Source organism: Myotis lucifugus, unplaced genomic scaffold, assembly GCF_000147115.1.
Source record: "Myotis lucifugus unplaced genomic scaffold, Myoluc2.0 scaffold_1089, whole genome shotgun sequence".
Taxonomy (NCBI): Eukaryota; Metazoa; Chordata; class Mammalia; order Chiroptera; family Vespertilionidae; genus Myotis; species Myotis lucifugus.
In genome coordinates this window covers 37628-55519 of record NW_005872137.1, presented here as the reverse complement: position 1 = coordinate 55519, position 17892 = coordinate 37628, and the positions used below count along the sequence as shown (strand labels likewise).

At 44.9% G+C, this 17892-nt stretch overlaps 1 protein-coding gene across 28 annotated transcripts in view; it reads right to left on the bottom strand.

The window, feature by feature from the left end:
* ATE1 (arginyltransferase 1) overlaps positions 1 to 17892 on the bottom strand; it is a 52568-nt gene that overhangs the window by 33415 nt on the left and 1261 nt on the right. For 18 of the 28 annotated variants that reach the window (XR_002827344.1, XM_023747997.1, XM_023748008.1 and 15 more), the window contains exons 2-8: positions 16201 to 16264; positions 13637 to 13699; positions 11677 to 11780; positions 9681 to 9935; positions 7509 to 7720; positions 5554 to 5682; positions 4570 to 4698 (exon numbers count right to left, since the gene is read on the bottom strand). Coding sequence is in view for 27 of the 28 variants with exons in the window: in XM_023747997.1 (XP_023603765.1) it covers positions 4570 to 4698; positions 5554 to 5682; positions 7509 to 7720; positions 9681 to 9935; positions 11677 to 11780; positions 13637 to 13699; positions 16201 to 16262 (954 nt within the window). In the remaining variant the exon portion in view is untranslated. Of the gene's footprint in view, positions 1 to 4569; positions 4699 to 5553; positions 5683 to 7508; positions 7721 to 9680; positions 9936 to 11676; positions 11781 to 13636; positions 13700 to 16110; positions 16132 to 16200; positions 16266 to 17892 lie in introns of those variants that run through there. The other 10 variants (XM_023748014.1, XM_023748004.1, XM_014449255.2 and 7 more) reach the window with 7 other exon arrangements.

Sequence of the window (17892 nt, the reverse complement as noted above, 5' to 3'; positions counted from 1 at the left end):
CAGGCTTAATGGGGAAAGCAGACCTAAATTACAGCAGCTCCAGACCAAAGGCGCTCACCACAAGATGATTCCTATCACGGGAGCTTTGCACTCACTCCAACGGTGCTTACTCGTTGGAGGCAGATTTCTCAACACTCAGGAAATTAACGGAGCTTTTACTTATAGAAAAACAACTGTCAGGAGTTCCGGACTTCCTTTGAATTTTCCTTTTCCTTCACGTCCCACGTTCAAGAACACAGTTTTCTTTCTGAGTAGTTTTCCGTTGGCTGCGACTTCTCTCCAGCTGCTTCTTAGGAACAGTCAGCTCAGCTGCGGGTCCTCCCCACGAGTTCCTGGGCACCGCTCCGGGCACCGTCCCAGGCACTCTGCTGGGCCCCGTGTATTTCTCCTGACTCCAGTAGAGTATTTTCACAAGTTGGTGTAATAGCACAAGGTACACTACAGGTTATGGGAATCTGATCTAGTGAGTTCTTCAAAAGCAAGAACCTCCATCACCAGAGCGCAAATCCAGAAACATCAGTTCCCTTGTCTTCAGTTCCAAATAAAGCAGTTAAGAAATACACATATAAATCTCCCCTGAATAATACCTTGTATAGTTTTATGTGGTATAAAAGTAACTTAAAGACTAAAATTACATGCTGATGAACCAAACAGAATGGTTTGAAATATTACCTCTTCCTTTGAAAGGACTAATTCTAATTTAATATTAAAAATTTAAACCTATGTAATCTTTTAATTCAAACAAATATTTGAAATAAAACGGAAAAACAAACCACCAAAGAAAAACATAATTCTGACTGCAAATGCTGGCTGGTGGCCCTGACTGCCGACTCCTACCGGTCGTCTTCTGCACCCTAGCAGCCACGGTGCAGTCAGTCGTCATTAGCCAAGCACCTTCCCCTTCATTTAACCCTTACAACCCGCTCACGTTTACCACGAGGAGCCTGACAGGAGGCAGCTGAGGGACCGGACTGGCTCAAAGCCACTCAGGCAGCAGTGGGAGCTGAGAGCTAAGGCAGGATGCCTGCACAGTGCACACTGCCACACTGGATGGCCTCAGCCCTCAGGTCATGTTCTCACCCAAAATGTACGAGGCTGTAGACATAACAAGCATGTTTGGTGTCGTCTTAATACCACTCAGTCTAAATGATTTAGCACTGGGCACACCAACTTCATGCAGTTGGTTAATCAAGAATTAACATTCAGCCCTAGCCAGTTTGGCTCAGTGGATAGAGCGTCAGCCTGCGGACTGAAGGGTCCCAGGTTCGATTCTGGCCAAGGGCACATGCCTGGGTTTCGGGCTCAATCCCCAGTAGGGGGCGTGCAGGAGGCAGCCGATCAATGATTCTCTCTCATCATTGATGTTTCTATCTCTCCCCTCTCCCTTCCTCTCTGAAATCAATAAAGAAATATATATATAAGAAAATGATAAAGATTTCTTATTAAAAAAAAGAACTAACATTCATTTCATGCCACACATTCCACTTCATTCTCTCATTACTCAGCTTTCGAGAAACAACACAGGTATGTGCATATTAATATACTAGAGGCCCGACACACGAATTCATGCACAGGTACAGTCCCTAGGCCTGGCCTGTGATCAGGGCCATCTTCTCCGGCTGCCTGCAGCTGGCCCCACCCCCGGTTCCCCATTCACCCTGGGGGAACACCAGGGGGCAGCTCCTGCATTGAGTGTCTGCCCCCTTGTGGTCAGTGTGCGTCATAGCAACCAGTCATTCCACTGTTGGATTTGCACATTAGGCTTTGATTATATAGGATATGTTTATGAGAGGTCAATTATCAAGCTACTCTAGAACTTCAGACATTCAAACCAAAAACAAAACCCCCAAAGAAAGCACTAAAAGGTTAAAGGTTGATGAAAAGCATTCTGACGCTTGTACCCCCTCACACAAGGATCCCTCCACTTCCGTTACCTGGCGCTCGTTTCCAGGACAGTTACGAGCACCAGCGTGCTCCCTGCACCTGCCCTCCTCCTCCTTAACCCATCCCTGCCAACCACCATCTCGACTCACTCACTATGCCAACTGTTCATGACCATCTCTGATCACCTCCTGTCACCCCGGAAGTGCCCCACCAGAGCAGGGATCTCAACCTGCTGACTCACGTGCTACCTACCAAATGCTTCTCCAGCAGTACCTGGCACACCCTAGGTGCTCAATAAATATTTTAACAAACACATTAAGAGACCACAAGGTAGAGAGGGAAAGTGCTAAAACTAGACAAACTAACACAGAAAGAACTGACATCAAAAAGAGAAAGGAAGAGGCTGAGAGAGTCCATTAGAGAAAAGGCAGTCGTCTGCGGGCACTTGCACAGGAAACACAGGGCAGGGCACCATCAGCAGACAGTCCTGCTCAGCACTGTGAGGAGGCAGAGGACTACCACGCACTGTGAAGGACTGTCACTGCACATGATGAGAACATAAAATCTTGGCAATAAAGATGTTTCAATTACCTGGAAAATTTGCTTATGTTGAACATCTCACTCACTGGTGTCAGTTATTCTATAGACATTATTTAGGCCACTGTAACTTCGTCGTATGGTAAAATGTGGCCCAGTAGAAGGCACCTTAATTTGTAGGCATCACTCTGCCATTGACCCCCCCATTATCTTGGACAAATCGCCTAATTCTCCAAATAGGGGAAGTCAATCTACACAACCACTAAGTTCCCTTTGTCTTCTAATGTATGATGCTATGATTTTATGATCTGAGATGAGTTTCTGGAAATTACTGACCAAAATAAACTTTAAGGAAAAATGTTCCCAGTGCTACTTAACACAAACCCTTTTGCATCTCCCCCAAATTAACATTATGCTAAGAATACAATAGAACCTTTACTCTAACTTATTTAAGTGATTCAAAAGCTTTCTATTAGTAAATGTCTCACACACCTTAAGACAGATTAGAATACAAAAGTACCCTGACTTAGAAGTTGCTCATAAAAAGTGGGTTTTTTAATTAAATTAAACCGATCATGGCCTAAGCCCTCTACTTTATTCAGCTAAGTTAGTCCTGGCCTTAAAAAATATATAAAAAATACTTCAAAATGCTCAGAGCTTGCCTTCATTCACATTCTGTTAATTGTATGAGTTAGATATTTATAAACTAGTGCATGCCTATGTACATGACTGGTTTGTCTGCATACCTGAAGGAAATGTCAGTCTGATACAGTGATCACTTTCTAAACGTAAGTTATTATTTTCATATACGCAGAGTAAGACTACTGAGGGGAAATGAAACTGAAAGCGTCTGTAAGTTCCAAAAAATTTAAATCTTTCACAAGCAACGAATCATCTGTAATCATCATATTCAACGCCTCAATGCAAACTGCTTCTACCCAAGGGCAGAAGGAAAGCATTTATCCTACATCCCAGGCTGTGAATACAGGGCTGTATCCCACACTGGCAGGGCGGACTGGGATCAAAGCGCAGACCTGTCCTGGAGCCAGGGCGCCACCTGCTGGCTGGAGCCATGCACAACCCAGTACCCCATTAGCTCCAGTGTTTCTCCAGATTAGGGCGGACCCAGGGTGACTGACCACATATGCCTCATGGAAGACTACCCTCCCCTAACCCAGTCCCCCTGAGGAGTGCAGGCCTCTTACATCTGCATCGCTCACAGGAAGTGCTCTCAACTCTGTAGCAAACAGTGTCCAGGAAGGCACAGGAGCCGGGAATAACCTCCATCACGGTAGGAACATCTGCAGCAGGGACACCTCCTTACACAGAGACACCGCTAGGGCAGCTCACAGGCTTGATGCTGCCGATCAGTGAGCCCCAGTTTAATATCTTGTCTAGGGAAGATCCTGCTCATGAAGCAGGGGTGTCCCTCCAAGAGAAAGGAGCCAGAAAGCAGCAGCATGAGGGGTTACAGGCCATAGGAGCAGAGAGCTACTCAGCACCTCCAAGAATTGTTACCCACTGCCAACAGCAGTCCAAAAATATTAAATGGGAAATTCCAGAAATAAACAATCCGTAGGTTTTAAACAGCACACCACTCTGAGCGGTGTGAGGAAATCGCGAGCCACGCCGTTCCACCCGCCCAGGACGTCAATCATCCGTGCCCAGCGTATCCAGGCGGTCCATGCTCCTCCCTGGTTATCAGGCAGACCAAGCTCCCACCCATAACTTGATTACAGCACGTTGTTCAACTGCACCATTACTGTTAGCTATTGCTGCCCATCTCCTACGTGCCTAATCTATAGATCAAACTTCGCACAGGCATGTGCAGGAAGAAGCATGGCACATGCAGGATTTGGTGCACCAAGACTGGCGATAACGAGCACGCAGTGATGTCTGCTGACTCGGCCTGAGGACAACAGATAAACACGCTTCATTCAGGATCCTGAGCAGAACACTAAGAACACATCCTTTTCTCTGAGGATTTAAAGGTTGACATGTATAACACATTTTCATAATATTCAGACATACACACTGAAAGTAGAGTAATACACACTCCACTTAGCAGATAAAAAAGTGGCATAAGAAAGTTCTATTGCTTCTTCACACACACGCCCAGCACATAGGAACACGTGGAACAAAGGGTACCTCGGTCTTCCCACACTCCTCGGGCGGATCCTGGTGGATGGCCATTTGATACTTGACATATAAAGAAAACGACTGGCTGAGGGACGACTTGAACTCTGGGTCCTCAAAGGAGACAGGTACTAACCTCACCTTCAGAGCAAGGAAGATACAAGCAAACGCGATTGAAACACCTCCACCTGATGACACGCTTCTGAAGGTGAGGCTAAGTAAGATCTCCGCAATTCCCCTTCCAAAGCTCAGCACTGGATTCTCCAGGAAGTGAATCATCCAGGGAGGAGTGACGGGCACAGACCTGAAGCACTAGCTTCACATTAATAAAGGCCAAGACATTGACCTTCCTTTGTTTTGGGTTCCCTGACCCACCTACGTCGTTTTCTGCACACCCTAGAGTCACTGTGGCTGCTGATGGCCATGGCCGCTCCCTTTGTCACCACGACATAGGAAGTGCTTTAAGCTTTTTCCTCTTCCAGATTTTTCCTGGGTAATTTGATTTATAAAGTTACAAGCAATAAGACAGGACTTTTGTTCAAATACTCTATCTTACTTTTCTAACTCTCCTGAGTCTGGGCAGTGTATTAACAGAGTAAGGCAGCTGTTATGAATGAACCCTTCTACACGTGACTTGAAAATGGGGAGAAAGTGTATTAACCTGTTGGGCGAAGTATGCCTACCATAAAATGTAAAGGTTTTTTGCATTTTTCTCAAATATTTTCTTAGACCTCTATTATTTTTAGATAAATGCATCTAAAGATAGTGATTTTAATTAAAGATAATTCATTTTGTGTATTCCTTTTCCACTTTGAAATTACACGACTGGCACTAGGCACAATTTGCACTTTCAGAATGTCCGTCAATCCAGTTCTCTTTGCAGATATGCTGCAAACGGAATATAAATAAAATGCACCACAAGTAAACCGATAGTTCATACAGGGATATCGAGTGGAAGGGAGAGTTCCGTATGCACAGAACGCTTGGCCTGCTGACCTGGCTGACAGTTGGTTCATCAGGTGAGTGGTTGTGAATAACCATCTGGTACCGTTTATAGACCTGGTAGGACTCCAGCATTGTGGCTTTGAACTGAGAACTTGGTGGAGATGATCTCACCACCCTCACCTTCAGAAGGAGTTAAAAACAATGTCCATTAATTCATTTGCTTACTCCATGGAATATGCATTAACAGTTACTCCCACCCAAAAAGAACCAAATGCTCCAATACAAATATTATTGCATAAATATGTAATATTTTAACGTTAAAAATCTACCAAGTTAGTAAATAAATTTAAAAAGTTATTTCTCCAACTTACAGGCTCATTAAGAAGGCAGAGGACCCTGTCTCATTCTAAGACTAGCTGAAGTCTACGACCCAATTATGGAAGCTGCTCTCTTGTAAATGACAGGATACTTCTGACACGCAGGGTACAAACACAAATACACACTCTTCCATCCTAGCTGTGTGCAGCTCACCTGCGCTCAGTCAGTCCGAAATTCTGGAAATGTGAATAGGTTTTTTGGACACTCTGATGAGTTACTGCTAATGCTAAACTTACCACCTTTTCTTATGAGTGTGAAAGACAAGAGAGTGCTCCTATTTTATAACACGGCTAAGAATGCAGACTCTAACTCAGATTTCCTTCACTCAAATCTTAACGTCACCGTCGTGCTCAATATATAATTAGCCTGTGTACCTTAATTTACTCATATGTAAAATGAGGAAGAGTTAAAAACAGTAATTGCAAGCAGCAATGGCTAACATTTATTTTAATATTAATTATTTACTAGCCAGCCAAAATGTTAGCAAAACAGGATAGTAAAACAGAAAATCAAAGCAATTTAATAAAAAGGCATATGTCACGTATGCCTTGAGAAGTAACTCTTCTACGAAGCAAGCGTGACAGTGGACAGCAGGTCTCTGTCCGTCCAGGGGGCCATTACATTAAAAAGCAAAAGCTGCCTACTGTAAACAGTTAGGTTAAGTGTGCCTGGTACCCTGAATACCTTACTATTTATGATCAAAAGATAAATGACTCCTCATAAAATATTTAAAGTAGGGTGTTAACTCCTTCTTTACCGGTTGGGAAGGAGAAAGTCAGTAACAAAATCAGAGTGGCCCAGGAAGTACAGAGTGAGGCTGTTAAAAGTTACACCTGGTAACACTGTCCTAAGTTCACACTGTGACAAAGCTAGCTTTTAGTATCAAATCTTCAGGGATAGGAGATGTTCTTAGGTGACATTAAGCTATGAACTCAAAGGCTGAGCAGTTACTAATCATTTATGAGAATATGATAGTATCATTATGGCTGATTTAGAAAACAAGGTATAAATACCAAACGGATACTGAAAAATCTAGACTTAATCTGGAATGTAAATCAATTTGGGAAAAATAGCAGGAACACTCTAAAAGTGTTCCTATCATGCTAACCGGGCTTGGGGGAGTAACGAGAAGTTTATTACGCAGTACGCAGTACGACTCAGCACTGCTTCATACTCCCACTGCTGGCCTGCACAGGTGCTGCTGCTGCTGCTCGACTACGGTCAGGACAACAGAATAGCGACAACGGTGATGCGCCTCGTGTGACCTGTTCGCCTTTACTATCTAAACCACAGCTGCCACAAGTGAAAGTTAAACAGGTGCTTTTTGCTTTTTTTCACTTAACTACTAAATTTCAATCACGGGATACAGAAAGCCAAAGACTTTACGCATCATAACATGCAAAAACCTGGAATTGCTTTGGTAACTTTAGTCAAACTGCCTATTTTTTTAATCTTGTTTCTCTCAAGTAGCAGCTGACTTAGTAAACACAAATGCCCCTCCATCCACTTTAATTCCGTTTACACAACGCATCAATGGGTTAATATAACCTCAAATGAAAACATACAAGGGAATCCACAAAAAAACAAACAATAAAGCAAAACAGAACATTCTATGTTCTCCAAAGTACCTCTAACTTATGTGACGCATCCTCCGGTAAAGATTCAAAAATTAACTCCTCCAGCGATTTCGGCTGGTTGGGTTTGGTCTTTGGTTCCCGTGGAGCCTGGAAGCCCTCCGGCCCTCCGGCCGGGCTCTGCTGCATGAGCTTTAACCTCTTCCTCTCCTTCCGGATTTCCTTTGCTTTCCGACACGGAGGCTTGCTCAAATCTGCCCCTTTGCCTAAAAAGAATTTCAGAATATTAGACCAATCACAGTTGACTCTGGAAATGTTTTTTCAAGTCTCAAAGACGCTACAGAACAAATCCAGAGAGACCCAGCTGTCAGGTGTCTGAGGGTCCTGGTGTGGAGCCGAAAGTCAATCTTAAAATTCTACCTTGGAAGCAAGAACTGCCGGAGAAGGTGAAGAGGCACGGAGCTTTCCAGCTCTTATTGTGGAAAATCTCTGTTTAAAAACGTTTACGTCCTCTCTGCCTTTGTGAGGAGAGAGAACATAATCAAGTACCTTTTGCTCAGGACATGGCTGCCTCAGGCCCACACCCCTGAGCACTGGGGACACAGACACGCTCAGCCTCAGGTAGAAAGAGGTGCTGACCCCAGAGCACACTGGGGCAGGTTCTCAATGAAAAACACCTCTACCTGGTTGACAGCATGTCTCTCTCTCCCCACCTAACTGAGGAGTCGCATTAGTTAGCTCTTCAGCGGTTCTCAACCTGTGGGTCGCGAACAATGAAAATACATCCTGCATGCCAGATATTCACATTATGATGCATAACAGTAGCAAAATTTCAGTTATGAAGTAGCAACGAAAATAATTTTATGGTTGGGGGTCACCACAACATGAGGAACTGTATTAAAGGGTCGCGGCATTAGGAAGGTTGAGAACCACTGCATCAGAATTTTAATCAAACCTCTTTAAAAGGTAAAAATTTTAACTATCTGGGACCCCATAATTCCACGATCTCACATATTGAAAATGACCCTCAATCTTATACCAAGCTAGACTCCTCCTGGCATCCATTTCCCATATCCTTGCTATGGGCCAGTGTAATAGTAACAGCAGTTCAAGAGTAATCGTCATCATAGAAACAGTAGTACCAAAAATGGGAGACATCTGTAATACTATCAGCACAACAAAAATCGTAAGTACCATCAATTATACGTCAGTGACTCTTTCGAATGAGGGGAGGGGACATGGAAGTTCGTTATAATATTCAGTCTTCATGTGTCTGTTTGAAATTCTCTGAAATGGCTTTTTAATCTGATACACAAGTAATTTTTATAGTAAGAAATTAAAAATAAAAGAACTAACCCTATCACTCTAGTAAAAGTTGAAGGAAATTATCTGAACCATTCAAAGTATTTTAATGGCTTATTCTCATTTTTAGGATAAAATCTCAGACCAACATCAGTTTAAATGCCATGAAAGTCTTACATTAAAAAAAAACACACACAAAAAAAACACTTCAACAAAAAGTTTTCTGTGCCTTTGTATACGTAGCAAAGAAAAACTAAAATAGTACTGAATAGTACTAAAAATCCTTTGTTCTTAAGTATAAGAACAAATTCAAGAAATGAAGCATAAAAATCATCCAAACTACTTTTATAAAATTTTAAAAGAATTATATACACATACATGCACACAAGCACATTATATACCCATTTAATGCTTAATAAAATTTTTAAACTTAATTCTTTTTATAAGTGAAAATATAGGAAAAAAATCTTACCTTTTTAAAAGTGAAATTAAATATCAAAATCTCAAATTTTTTAAATTAAAATTTATTATGATTATCTAAAGAAAACTAATGATAAACAAGAATTTTATGATGTCTATATACTGTGGACATAATACCAAAAATTACTTTGTCTCACTTAACATCAAAAATAAAAATGTTTAGCATATCTTTTCACTAAAAAAGTTTGGTTCTCAAGCCTCGAGTGCCCTAAGGTAGTAAGAAGAAATGGAGCTCTTTTCAAATGTGTTTGGGGATAATAAGGCTATTTTCAGGCTCACTAAACACTGGTTTTAAAAAGATGTGACGTGTCCATCTAAACCCAGGCAGTAAGCTGTATGCTGTAGACTCAGGAGTCACTCGCATTTGCAGCTGATGTGAGGACCCGGGTAACACCCCAGCACAAAGAAGGGCATCTGACAAGACGTTGATGACATAGGCGCTACCTGGCTTAGGAGCTGTGTGCACGTCCACTGCGTGGGACGGTTCCCCAGAGCCCAGCTCCTCGTTTTTGTCCTGGGACTGAATAAACTCGTTCGATTCCTCTTTCTTTGTGCTTTTTCCTTTCTTCTTCACTTCCCTCTCTAAGCTCTCTTTGAGGTTATCGCCGAGCTTTTTAAGGTCACACTGTAGATCCAATTTATTGATTAGCGCCACGTCCCCGGCAACGGCATCCTCCATGCTGGGCTCCATAGGCTCATCTACAAACAAGAAAACAGCCAAGTCCATCAGCCAGACACGGTTAAGGCACATCAAGGGGAGCAATGTCCCTTTACCCTCCGTAGCAGAAGCTCCTGTGTGTCCACAAATCCACCCTCCCGCCCTCCCAGCAGCAGAGCGGCAGCCAGGACTGGGGCAGCCCAGCCAGGGAGCGCACTGCCATCCCTCTGCAAGTTGGGACCAAGTTCCCACCAACAAAATATAACCAAACGGATATATCCAACGTTGCCTCCCTTGTTTTAAAGGAAATATGTGCCCTGAACTTCCATCCTTTCCCCTCCCCACTGGCAGGATCAGTAAAAACCAGAGCGAGCTTGGAAACACATGGAGGGCGGCCCGGAACGGCCAGCCTGACACAGCACCCGACTGCTGTGCGAGGCAGGAGCAGACTGCTATCCTCGTTTCGTCACTGCATTTGGCGTCTCTATGTTACAGCTTTTACCCTAATGAGTACATCACTCCTATTAACTAAGTTGCAGACATAAGTAATTCAGAAAATTATACAAATCAAATAAAGAACCGAACATAAGAGCTACATGAAAAGACAGGCAACCAGGGAGGGGTAAATGGGAGATATCTGTAAAACTATCAACAATAAAAAACATACATATTAAAAATAAAAAGGGCAGGCAACCATCAATTTACAAATGAACAGCATCCTCAAAGCTTATCTAAATATTAATTTTTGAAACTCAGAACAGGATTCCCAGCCATTGGAAAGTTTGTACACTGACTAACCAACAAATCTAACCTGCAAGATGATGAACGGACAATAAGCAGCAGAGCTAAGCCAACATCCTGAGGCTCCCAAAGCGCCAACTGCCCCTGACCTGAGCCTGACTCCATGACCTGAGCCCTGCCCAGTCAGTTCCAACCTGTCCTGAATCCTGGTCCATTATGGACAGTGCAGGAGGGCAGAGAACGTACCTGTCTCGCTGGCCACTGTCTCTCCAGTGCTTACAAAAGGGCCTGGGACATTGTAGGCACTCAAAGCATACTTGGGAAAAATTAACAAGCTAAGACTGGGGTGGGAGGCTTCCTTCAGGAGCGTGAAGAATGGGTGCATTCTCAATTCTTATATATGTTATTTAGGCACTGCCTATAAGAAAAGGGGTTTTTTGTTTGTTTTTTTAAGTAACAAAACTGGAAATGCAAAGTATCTGTAACCACAGTTAATTAAATGTTACTAATTATCTTTAAGAAATTCACACATTAAAAAACAAAAAAAGAAATTACCACATAATTCAAAATTGGTCAGACAAGTAAGAAACAGAATTTCAGGCAATAACTTACTAAAGTCATCTCACTTAAACAGAAAATCCGCGCCCGACTCAACAGTCACAGTGACTGCAATCGCATGCAAGTTGCACGTGAGCACCTGGTCTCCAGAGACAACACCCCTTCCCGTTTCCTTCAGGATATTACTGGGACCAAGTAAGAGAGGAGTTGTCAAAGCACCATGACAACTACGCTTTCCATAAACTCCACAACATCGTATCTCGAAAATGACCCTCACTCTCACATCAAGCAGGACTCGCCCTGGCATCCATTTCCCATGCCCTGATGTGGGGCCAGGGTAACCGTAACAACAGCTCGCAGTAACTCGTCACAGCAACAGCGGTACCTGCTGTCGTAAGGACCCTGTTCCCTGGCGGAAAATGAGAACATTGGAAAGAGACATCATTTTAAAGTAAACAGTTTTTAGACCCCATCTCATCTTACCCTCACAATTTCCTTTGGAAATTTCCCCTTTAGCCAGAAATTTCAACATTTTTTTCAAAACCTTCTTGTGAGATTTTGATGGCTGAAACTGTAAAGATCGGCACCTAGGAAAGCAAAATAAATATTTAAAAAATGAACTCAAACTCTGAAGAAATAAACCAGTTATGGACAGTATCCAGTATATTGAGGCAAAGCTTATGCCTGGGATTTCTGGATAAAGTCAAGGCTTAACGTAGCCTCTAACCTCACCTCACATCTCACTAAAACTAAGGATTAGGAAAGAAAGACATAATACACTAGGAAACAGATGGGAGAAATGCTGGGAGCTGGGAAGCGGAAGTACAAGGGTAGCTGACTGAGCAGACCCAAAAAAGTCAACCCTGAACCAACCGTGAGCAAAGCCCAAAGGATGCCCTACTGCCGGTCTCCGCATCACCCATAATGCCTCAGGGCTAGTGATACCTGCATCACACACCACAGGGGACATGCAAGAAGGTGCATCTACAGCTCGGAAGAGCCCCTGGAAGGAGGTTCTGGAAGCAGTTGGATGTCAGGTGCCCTCCCCCGCCCTGCACAGAGGACTCCCTCACAACCCAGTAGAAAACTGCAGTTTCAGTAAAGAGAGAAACAGCCTCTTCCACGAGGGCTACAAGCACGCGGGGAGCAAGAGACTGAGACCTCCTGGAGGTGAGGGCTTCTCTCCAAATGTGATCAGACCTGAAAGCACTGACACGGGGGATCCCCAACAGAACAGCCCAGCCAGACCCCGACTCAAAGCCCACAGTAAGCAAGACCCGCACGGTACACGGATCCCCAAGGCCAGAGAGAGAACATCTTTTCATATTAGGATGTGGTGAAGGGGGCAGAGGGTAAACCCAAAAGATTATGAAAAATTGAACACTCTGTAGGAAAATAAGACTTTTTCGTTTAAGTTTTCTAATAAAGGAAAGTGGACTCTGAATGCATGTGGCAGTTCAGGACTGAGCCCTCCTGCTGCTCTTCTTCCCCCAGAATCCGACCTCGCACTGCCGGAATGCAGGCACGGTGTTAAGTTATATGCTAGAGCAGGGAAAGCCCCGAGCCAAAACCTATAAAAATTTGATATCTAAAAGTAATTTGAGTATTTACCATTATTTCATGCTATCACTGCCAACACTGCCAAATGAAGAGGATATTTTTTCATACTAGAGGCCCGGTACATGGATTCGTGCACCAGTGGAGTCAGCCCCCAGGGATCAGGCCAAAACCAGCAGCCCGACATACCCCGAGAGGTCCCGGATCGCGAGAAGGCGCAGGCCAGGCTGAGGGATCCCCCAGTGCATGAATCTGTGCATCTGTGCACTGGGCCTCTAGTATGCATGTAAGATCTTTGGTTAACCTCTTCCCGCCCTTTCCCCCACCCCTCTGAGATTCATCAATCTGTTCCATGTTTCCATGCCTGTGCACTGAGCATCTGCCCCGATGGTCAGTGCATGCCACAGGCACCAAACAGTCATTAAGGCTTTTATATCGATAGATGTGAACCAATTAAGCACTACTAAAAGCTTCTGATCACCACATGAATATAGCAGCAGTATGTGGAAAAGCCCTAACTCATTTGCTCTTCCTTATAAAGAATGTCTACTTAGCCCTAGCTGGTTTGGCTCAGTGGATAGAACGTTGGCCTGCAGACTGAAAGGTTCCAGGTTCGATTCTGGTCAAGGGCATGTACCTTGGTTGCGGGCACATCCCCAGTGGGGGGTGTGCAGGAGGCAGCTGATCGATGTTTCTCTCTCATCGACATTTCTAACTCTCTATCCCTCTCCCTTCCTCTTTGTAAAAAATCAATAAAATATTTTTTTTTAAAAAAAGAATGTCTACTTAGAATGAAAATTAACATTTAAAACCAGCAAGACTCTACTAAAATACTATACACAATCTTCATATTATGGAGCCTCTTTCTATTAATCAAAATTCTTACCTTATAGTGTATTGAGGACAACACGTTTGATTCATCACAGGCTTGTACACATATCTCCCACTTCTAAAATTATAAAATAGTTTTGTTAATTTCTTACATATTTCTCATATATACCAAAGTAGATTACTACAGAAGCACAAACTTAATTGGGGAAAATCGAATCAATAGCACAGAAGCGCATTTAGTTTAGTTACTCTTCCTAAGCACCATCTTGCAGCGTGGGTGTGCTGAGGCCAGAGGCCAGCACCTCCTGCTAGACCTGACCCAGGTCCTCCCAGACCACTCCCCTCAGCCACCTCCTCATCAGCACCTGCCACCCCTTCCAGGCCTGAGCTACCACCCAGATCCTCTGTGCTGGAGACGGCAGGACCCAGGCCGGCTGCTGCCCATGACAGCCACACTTGGGGGTTCCATGTGCAACAGCACCAAGCACCCACACCCACCTGTTCCTTTCATGCTTTCTAGAGCTCAGTGAATGGCAGAGCCACGACATTGTGGCTGAAATTCAAACGTTGACGCCCTAACCCCCAGCACCCCAGACTATGTTTGCAGATCAGGCCTTTAAAGAGGGACTGGGTTAAAAAGAAGCTGCTAAGATGAGCCATAATCCAATCTGATACGCGTCCTTATGAGAAAAAAAAATGGAAACACAGAGATGAGGCCCCAGGGATGCCCACCCAGAGGACCGTGTATGCACAGGGAGAAGGCAGCCATGTGTAAGCACAGAGAGAGGCCGCAGTAGACACCAAAGCTCTGGACACCTTGGTTTTGACCTCTGCGAGAAAACACATTTCTGTTACACTGCCCGTCTGCCGTCTGTGGCATATTGTATGGCAGCCCAAACACATTCAGTTCAGAGCCAGGAACCGAGGGGTCATCTTAGACTCCTCCCTCTAATGAGCGCTATTTCCTGTCAGCAATCTTTCTACTTCTAAAATGAACCTCCAGCCCTAGCCAGTTTGGCTCAGTGGATAGAGCATTGGCCTGCGGACTGAAGGGTCCTGGGTTCAATTCCAGTCAAGGGCATGTACCTTGGTTGCAGGCACACCCCTAGTAGGGGGCGTGCAGGAGGCAGCCAATCAATGATTCTCTCTAAAATCAATAAAAATATATTTAAAAAATAAACCTTCAACCTGTCCCTCCTGCCTCTGGCCACTGCTGATGCCTCACCCCCCAGCAATGCATCGTCCTGGAGCCAGTCTTCTGCCTCTCGGGTCACCCCTCAGACACGTCTCTGCTACTTCCCATTCCCGTGGGACACACAGCCGGCAGGTTCCCTTCTGCCTTTAAAAAGGTTCCTGATCATGGCACACAAGGTCCTTTGGCACCTGGCCTGTGTCTACTTTTGAACTCCGTTGTTATTAAGTTTAAGGGAAGTTGTGAAGTTTCATCTGCTGTGCTTAATCCCAGGTCTCTTGATTGGCACAGGGCACTTAACTGCTCATAATACTTATGTAAGGAACTTTACCTAATAGTTACTTTAAAAGAATCCACATAAAAATAACTCCCAAAGCAATCTTAGCCATCGAAGGCAATGCAATATGTGGGCCTTAATGGAATCCTTATTCAAATAAACCAACTGTTAAAAAACACACATCTGAGATGAGCAGAAAATCTAACCAGAACTAGGTAACAGGTAAGGAATTACTAATTTTGTAAGGTATAGCAAATGGTATTGTGGATATCTCGCAAAGGAAAAAGAACCCTTCTCTCTTAGAAACCACACTTGCTACAGGTACGCTGGCACCTGAAATCTGCTTTAAATTATTTTGTGGGGGGAGAAGTCCACTTGGGCTGCTACCACGAAGTGCTACAGGCCGAGTGGCTTCTAAACAATGGAAATGTATTCTCCCCGTTCTGGGGGCGGGGACGTCCACGACAGGCCCGGCAGATCCGTGTCTCGTGAAGACAAGCTTCCTGGCTCCTGCTCTCCGGGAGCCTCGTGTGGGAGAAGGGCAGGGAGCTCGCTCTCACAGGGCACCAATCCCACTGGTGAGGGCTCCATCTAGGCCGACCACCTCCCAACACCATGACAACGGGGTTAGGACTGAAGCTGTAAAGTGTGGTCGGACACAGACATTCAGTCCATTGCAGGGACCAAAAGGAACTGATGAGCCCTGGCCAGTGTGGTTGAGCATCGTCCCAGGCACCAAAAGGTTGCTGGTTCCATCCCCTATTGGGGGAGGGTGGGGGTGGGGGGGAGGGAGGCAACTGATTGATGTTCTCTATCCCACTGATGTTTCTCTCAAATCAATAAAATTAAAAAAAAAAAAAGATTTAAAAAACACATCATACTTAAAAAAAAATTGATGAAACAAGACTGCAAAATGTTAACAATTGTTGAAGCTTGGTGATAGATACATGAGCTTCATCATAATGTACCTTCTATGTATATATTTGAAGTTTTCCTAGTAAACATCATTAAAAAGAGAACAAAATCATTACATAAAGGGATAAAAAAAAAAGTCTTAAACCTCTTCCCAACAGCAGAAAAACTTCTTAAAGGAAACGGTGTGTTTTTTCCAAGAACCTGAGTAAGGGAGAAGCCTCCTGGCTGCGCTCACCTCCGCCACCCGCGGTCAATGAGGTCCTGGTAGTCCTGCACCGTCATGGAGTGAGCCCACATGCCTGCAAGACAAGCAGCCGTCACCGCGGCAGCACGAACTCTGCTTTCTACACTCAAAGCAGTTTTGTTTTGTTAAACTTGGGTTGCGGGAAACGAGTTAAGTCGGCTCGCGTGAATTGCGCGTACTCCGCGGGAGCCGTCTTAAACTGGGTTCATATAGATTTGCGGTGGAGTGCGGGAAACGTGTAAACTCGGGCCGATTGTAACTGCGTATTACCAAATATTTCATTTCAATCGAACCCATACTTCAAAAGATATAGGCATTTTAACGCGCCATCTTATATTTTGGCGGGAAATTCACCCGACACCGTAGTGTTAACGTGAATACAGAAGCAAAGAAAGAAAACCTAGGCCACACTGGGGGAATAAAAGTTTGCACATTTTATACTTGTTGGTTTGACATAATACAAATGAAAATTATATGTTCTCCTTAATTAAAAAACACACACGAGTGGTTACATTTAATTTGGGATTAGTCAATAGTCTCCGTGACGTCATACATTCAGCTCCTCACTGCAATCAGGTTACATCACACCTTTAAACAATAATATCCCCAACAACTTAAGCTCGTCTCTTCAGAAAAATTAGAAAGCAAATGTTTCCTGTGCATATGAATTCTCCTGATTTCCATATATGTTTACACTGAAAACAGGACAAAAACATAATATTCCCTGTAAATACAAAAACTAAAATGCAGTATAAAAACCAGAAGTAAGGCTGATGCCTCGGAACGGGAAAGCGACCCAGGGCGGAAGCTTTCCGATGTGCAATAACCACAGAAAATGAAGCCCCCGAGCGCACACGAGGCGGCCACTGAAACCGGGCGTTGAAAGCGGCACGGGCTCCTGTTGCAACAGGAGAGCGCATCGGGGTGCGGACAGGTGGGGGCGCCCCCGCCCCCCAGACCCGCGTCCTGCTGCGAGACCCTGAGAATCACATCCGGGCCACAGACGCGGTCCTCCCTCCGGGCTCCTCCCAGACCTCAACCCGGGCCGCGCCGCCACCGTCTTCTCGGTGAAGCTACTGGGTCGCTTACAAACCCGCTAAAGGGCTAGTGAGACCCGACCATCGCTCCCGGCCACACGCGGCGGCGGCGGTCCTCGGGTCGGAGCGGGGTCTGCGCCCTCGGCTAACGCCGGCACCGGGCGCGCTCCGGGTCTTCTCCCCGAACCCGCAACCGCTGGGGCGCTGCACCGGGTACTCTCCGTTTCCACTGAGGAGCTCGCCCGCCGGCTCCCGGCGACCGCAACGGCCGTCTCCGGCCCCGCCCCTGCCAGCGTCGGTGAAAACGCCTCCCTTATTGACCGGGGACGCCTCTCGGCGCTCTGGGTCCCCTGAGGAGAGAGACTTTGTCTCCTCATAGGGGCCTGGTTCGATATATGAGAAAGAAAGGTGTGTTTCTGTACGAAAAACCGGTGGGTGGGATATACAACAGCTCTGTGGGAGACATATAGCGCGTGGAGATTAAAGCATATTGGTGGTGAAATCCTGGGCAAATAAGCCTTTGTTTAAATTGCGAGTAGAGATGTCGTCTGCTTCCCCCGGGTAAAAAATAGGGCTATAAACGCCTGTATATGTGGCAAATTTTTTTTATCTCACGGTGCGGTCATCATTCTTCTTTTCCATCACC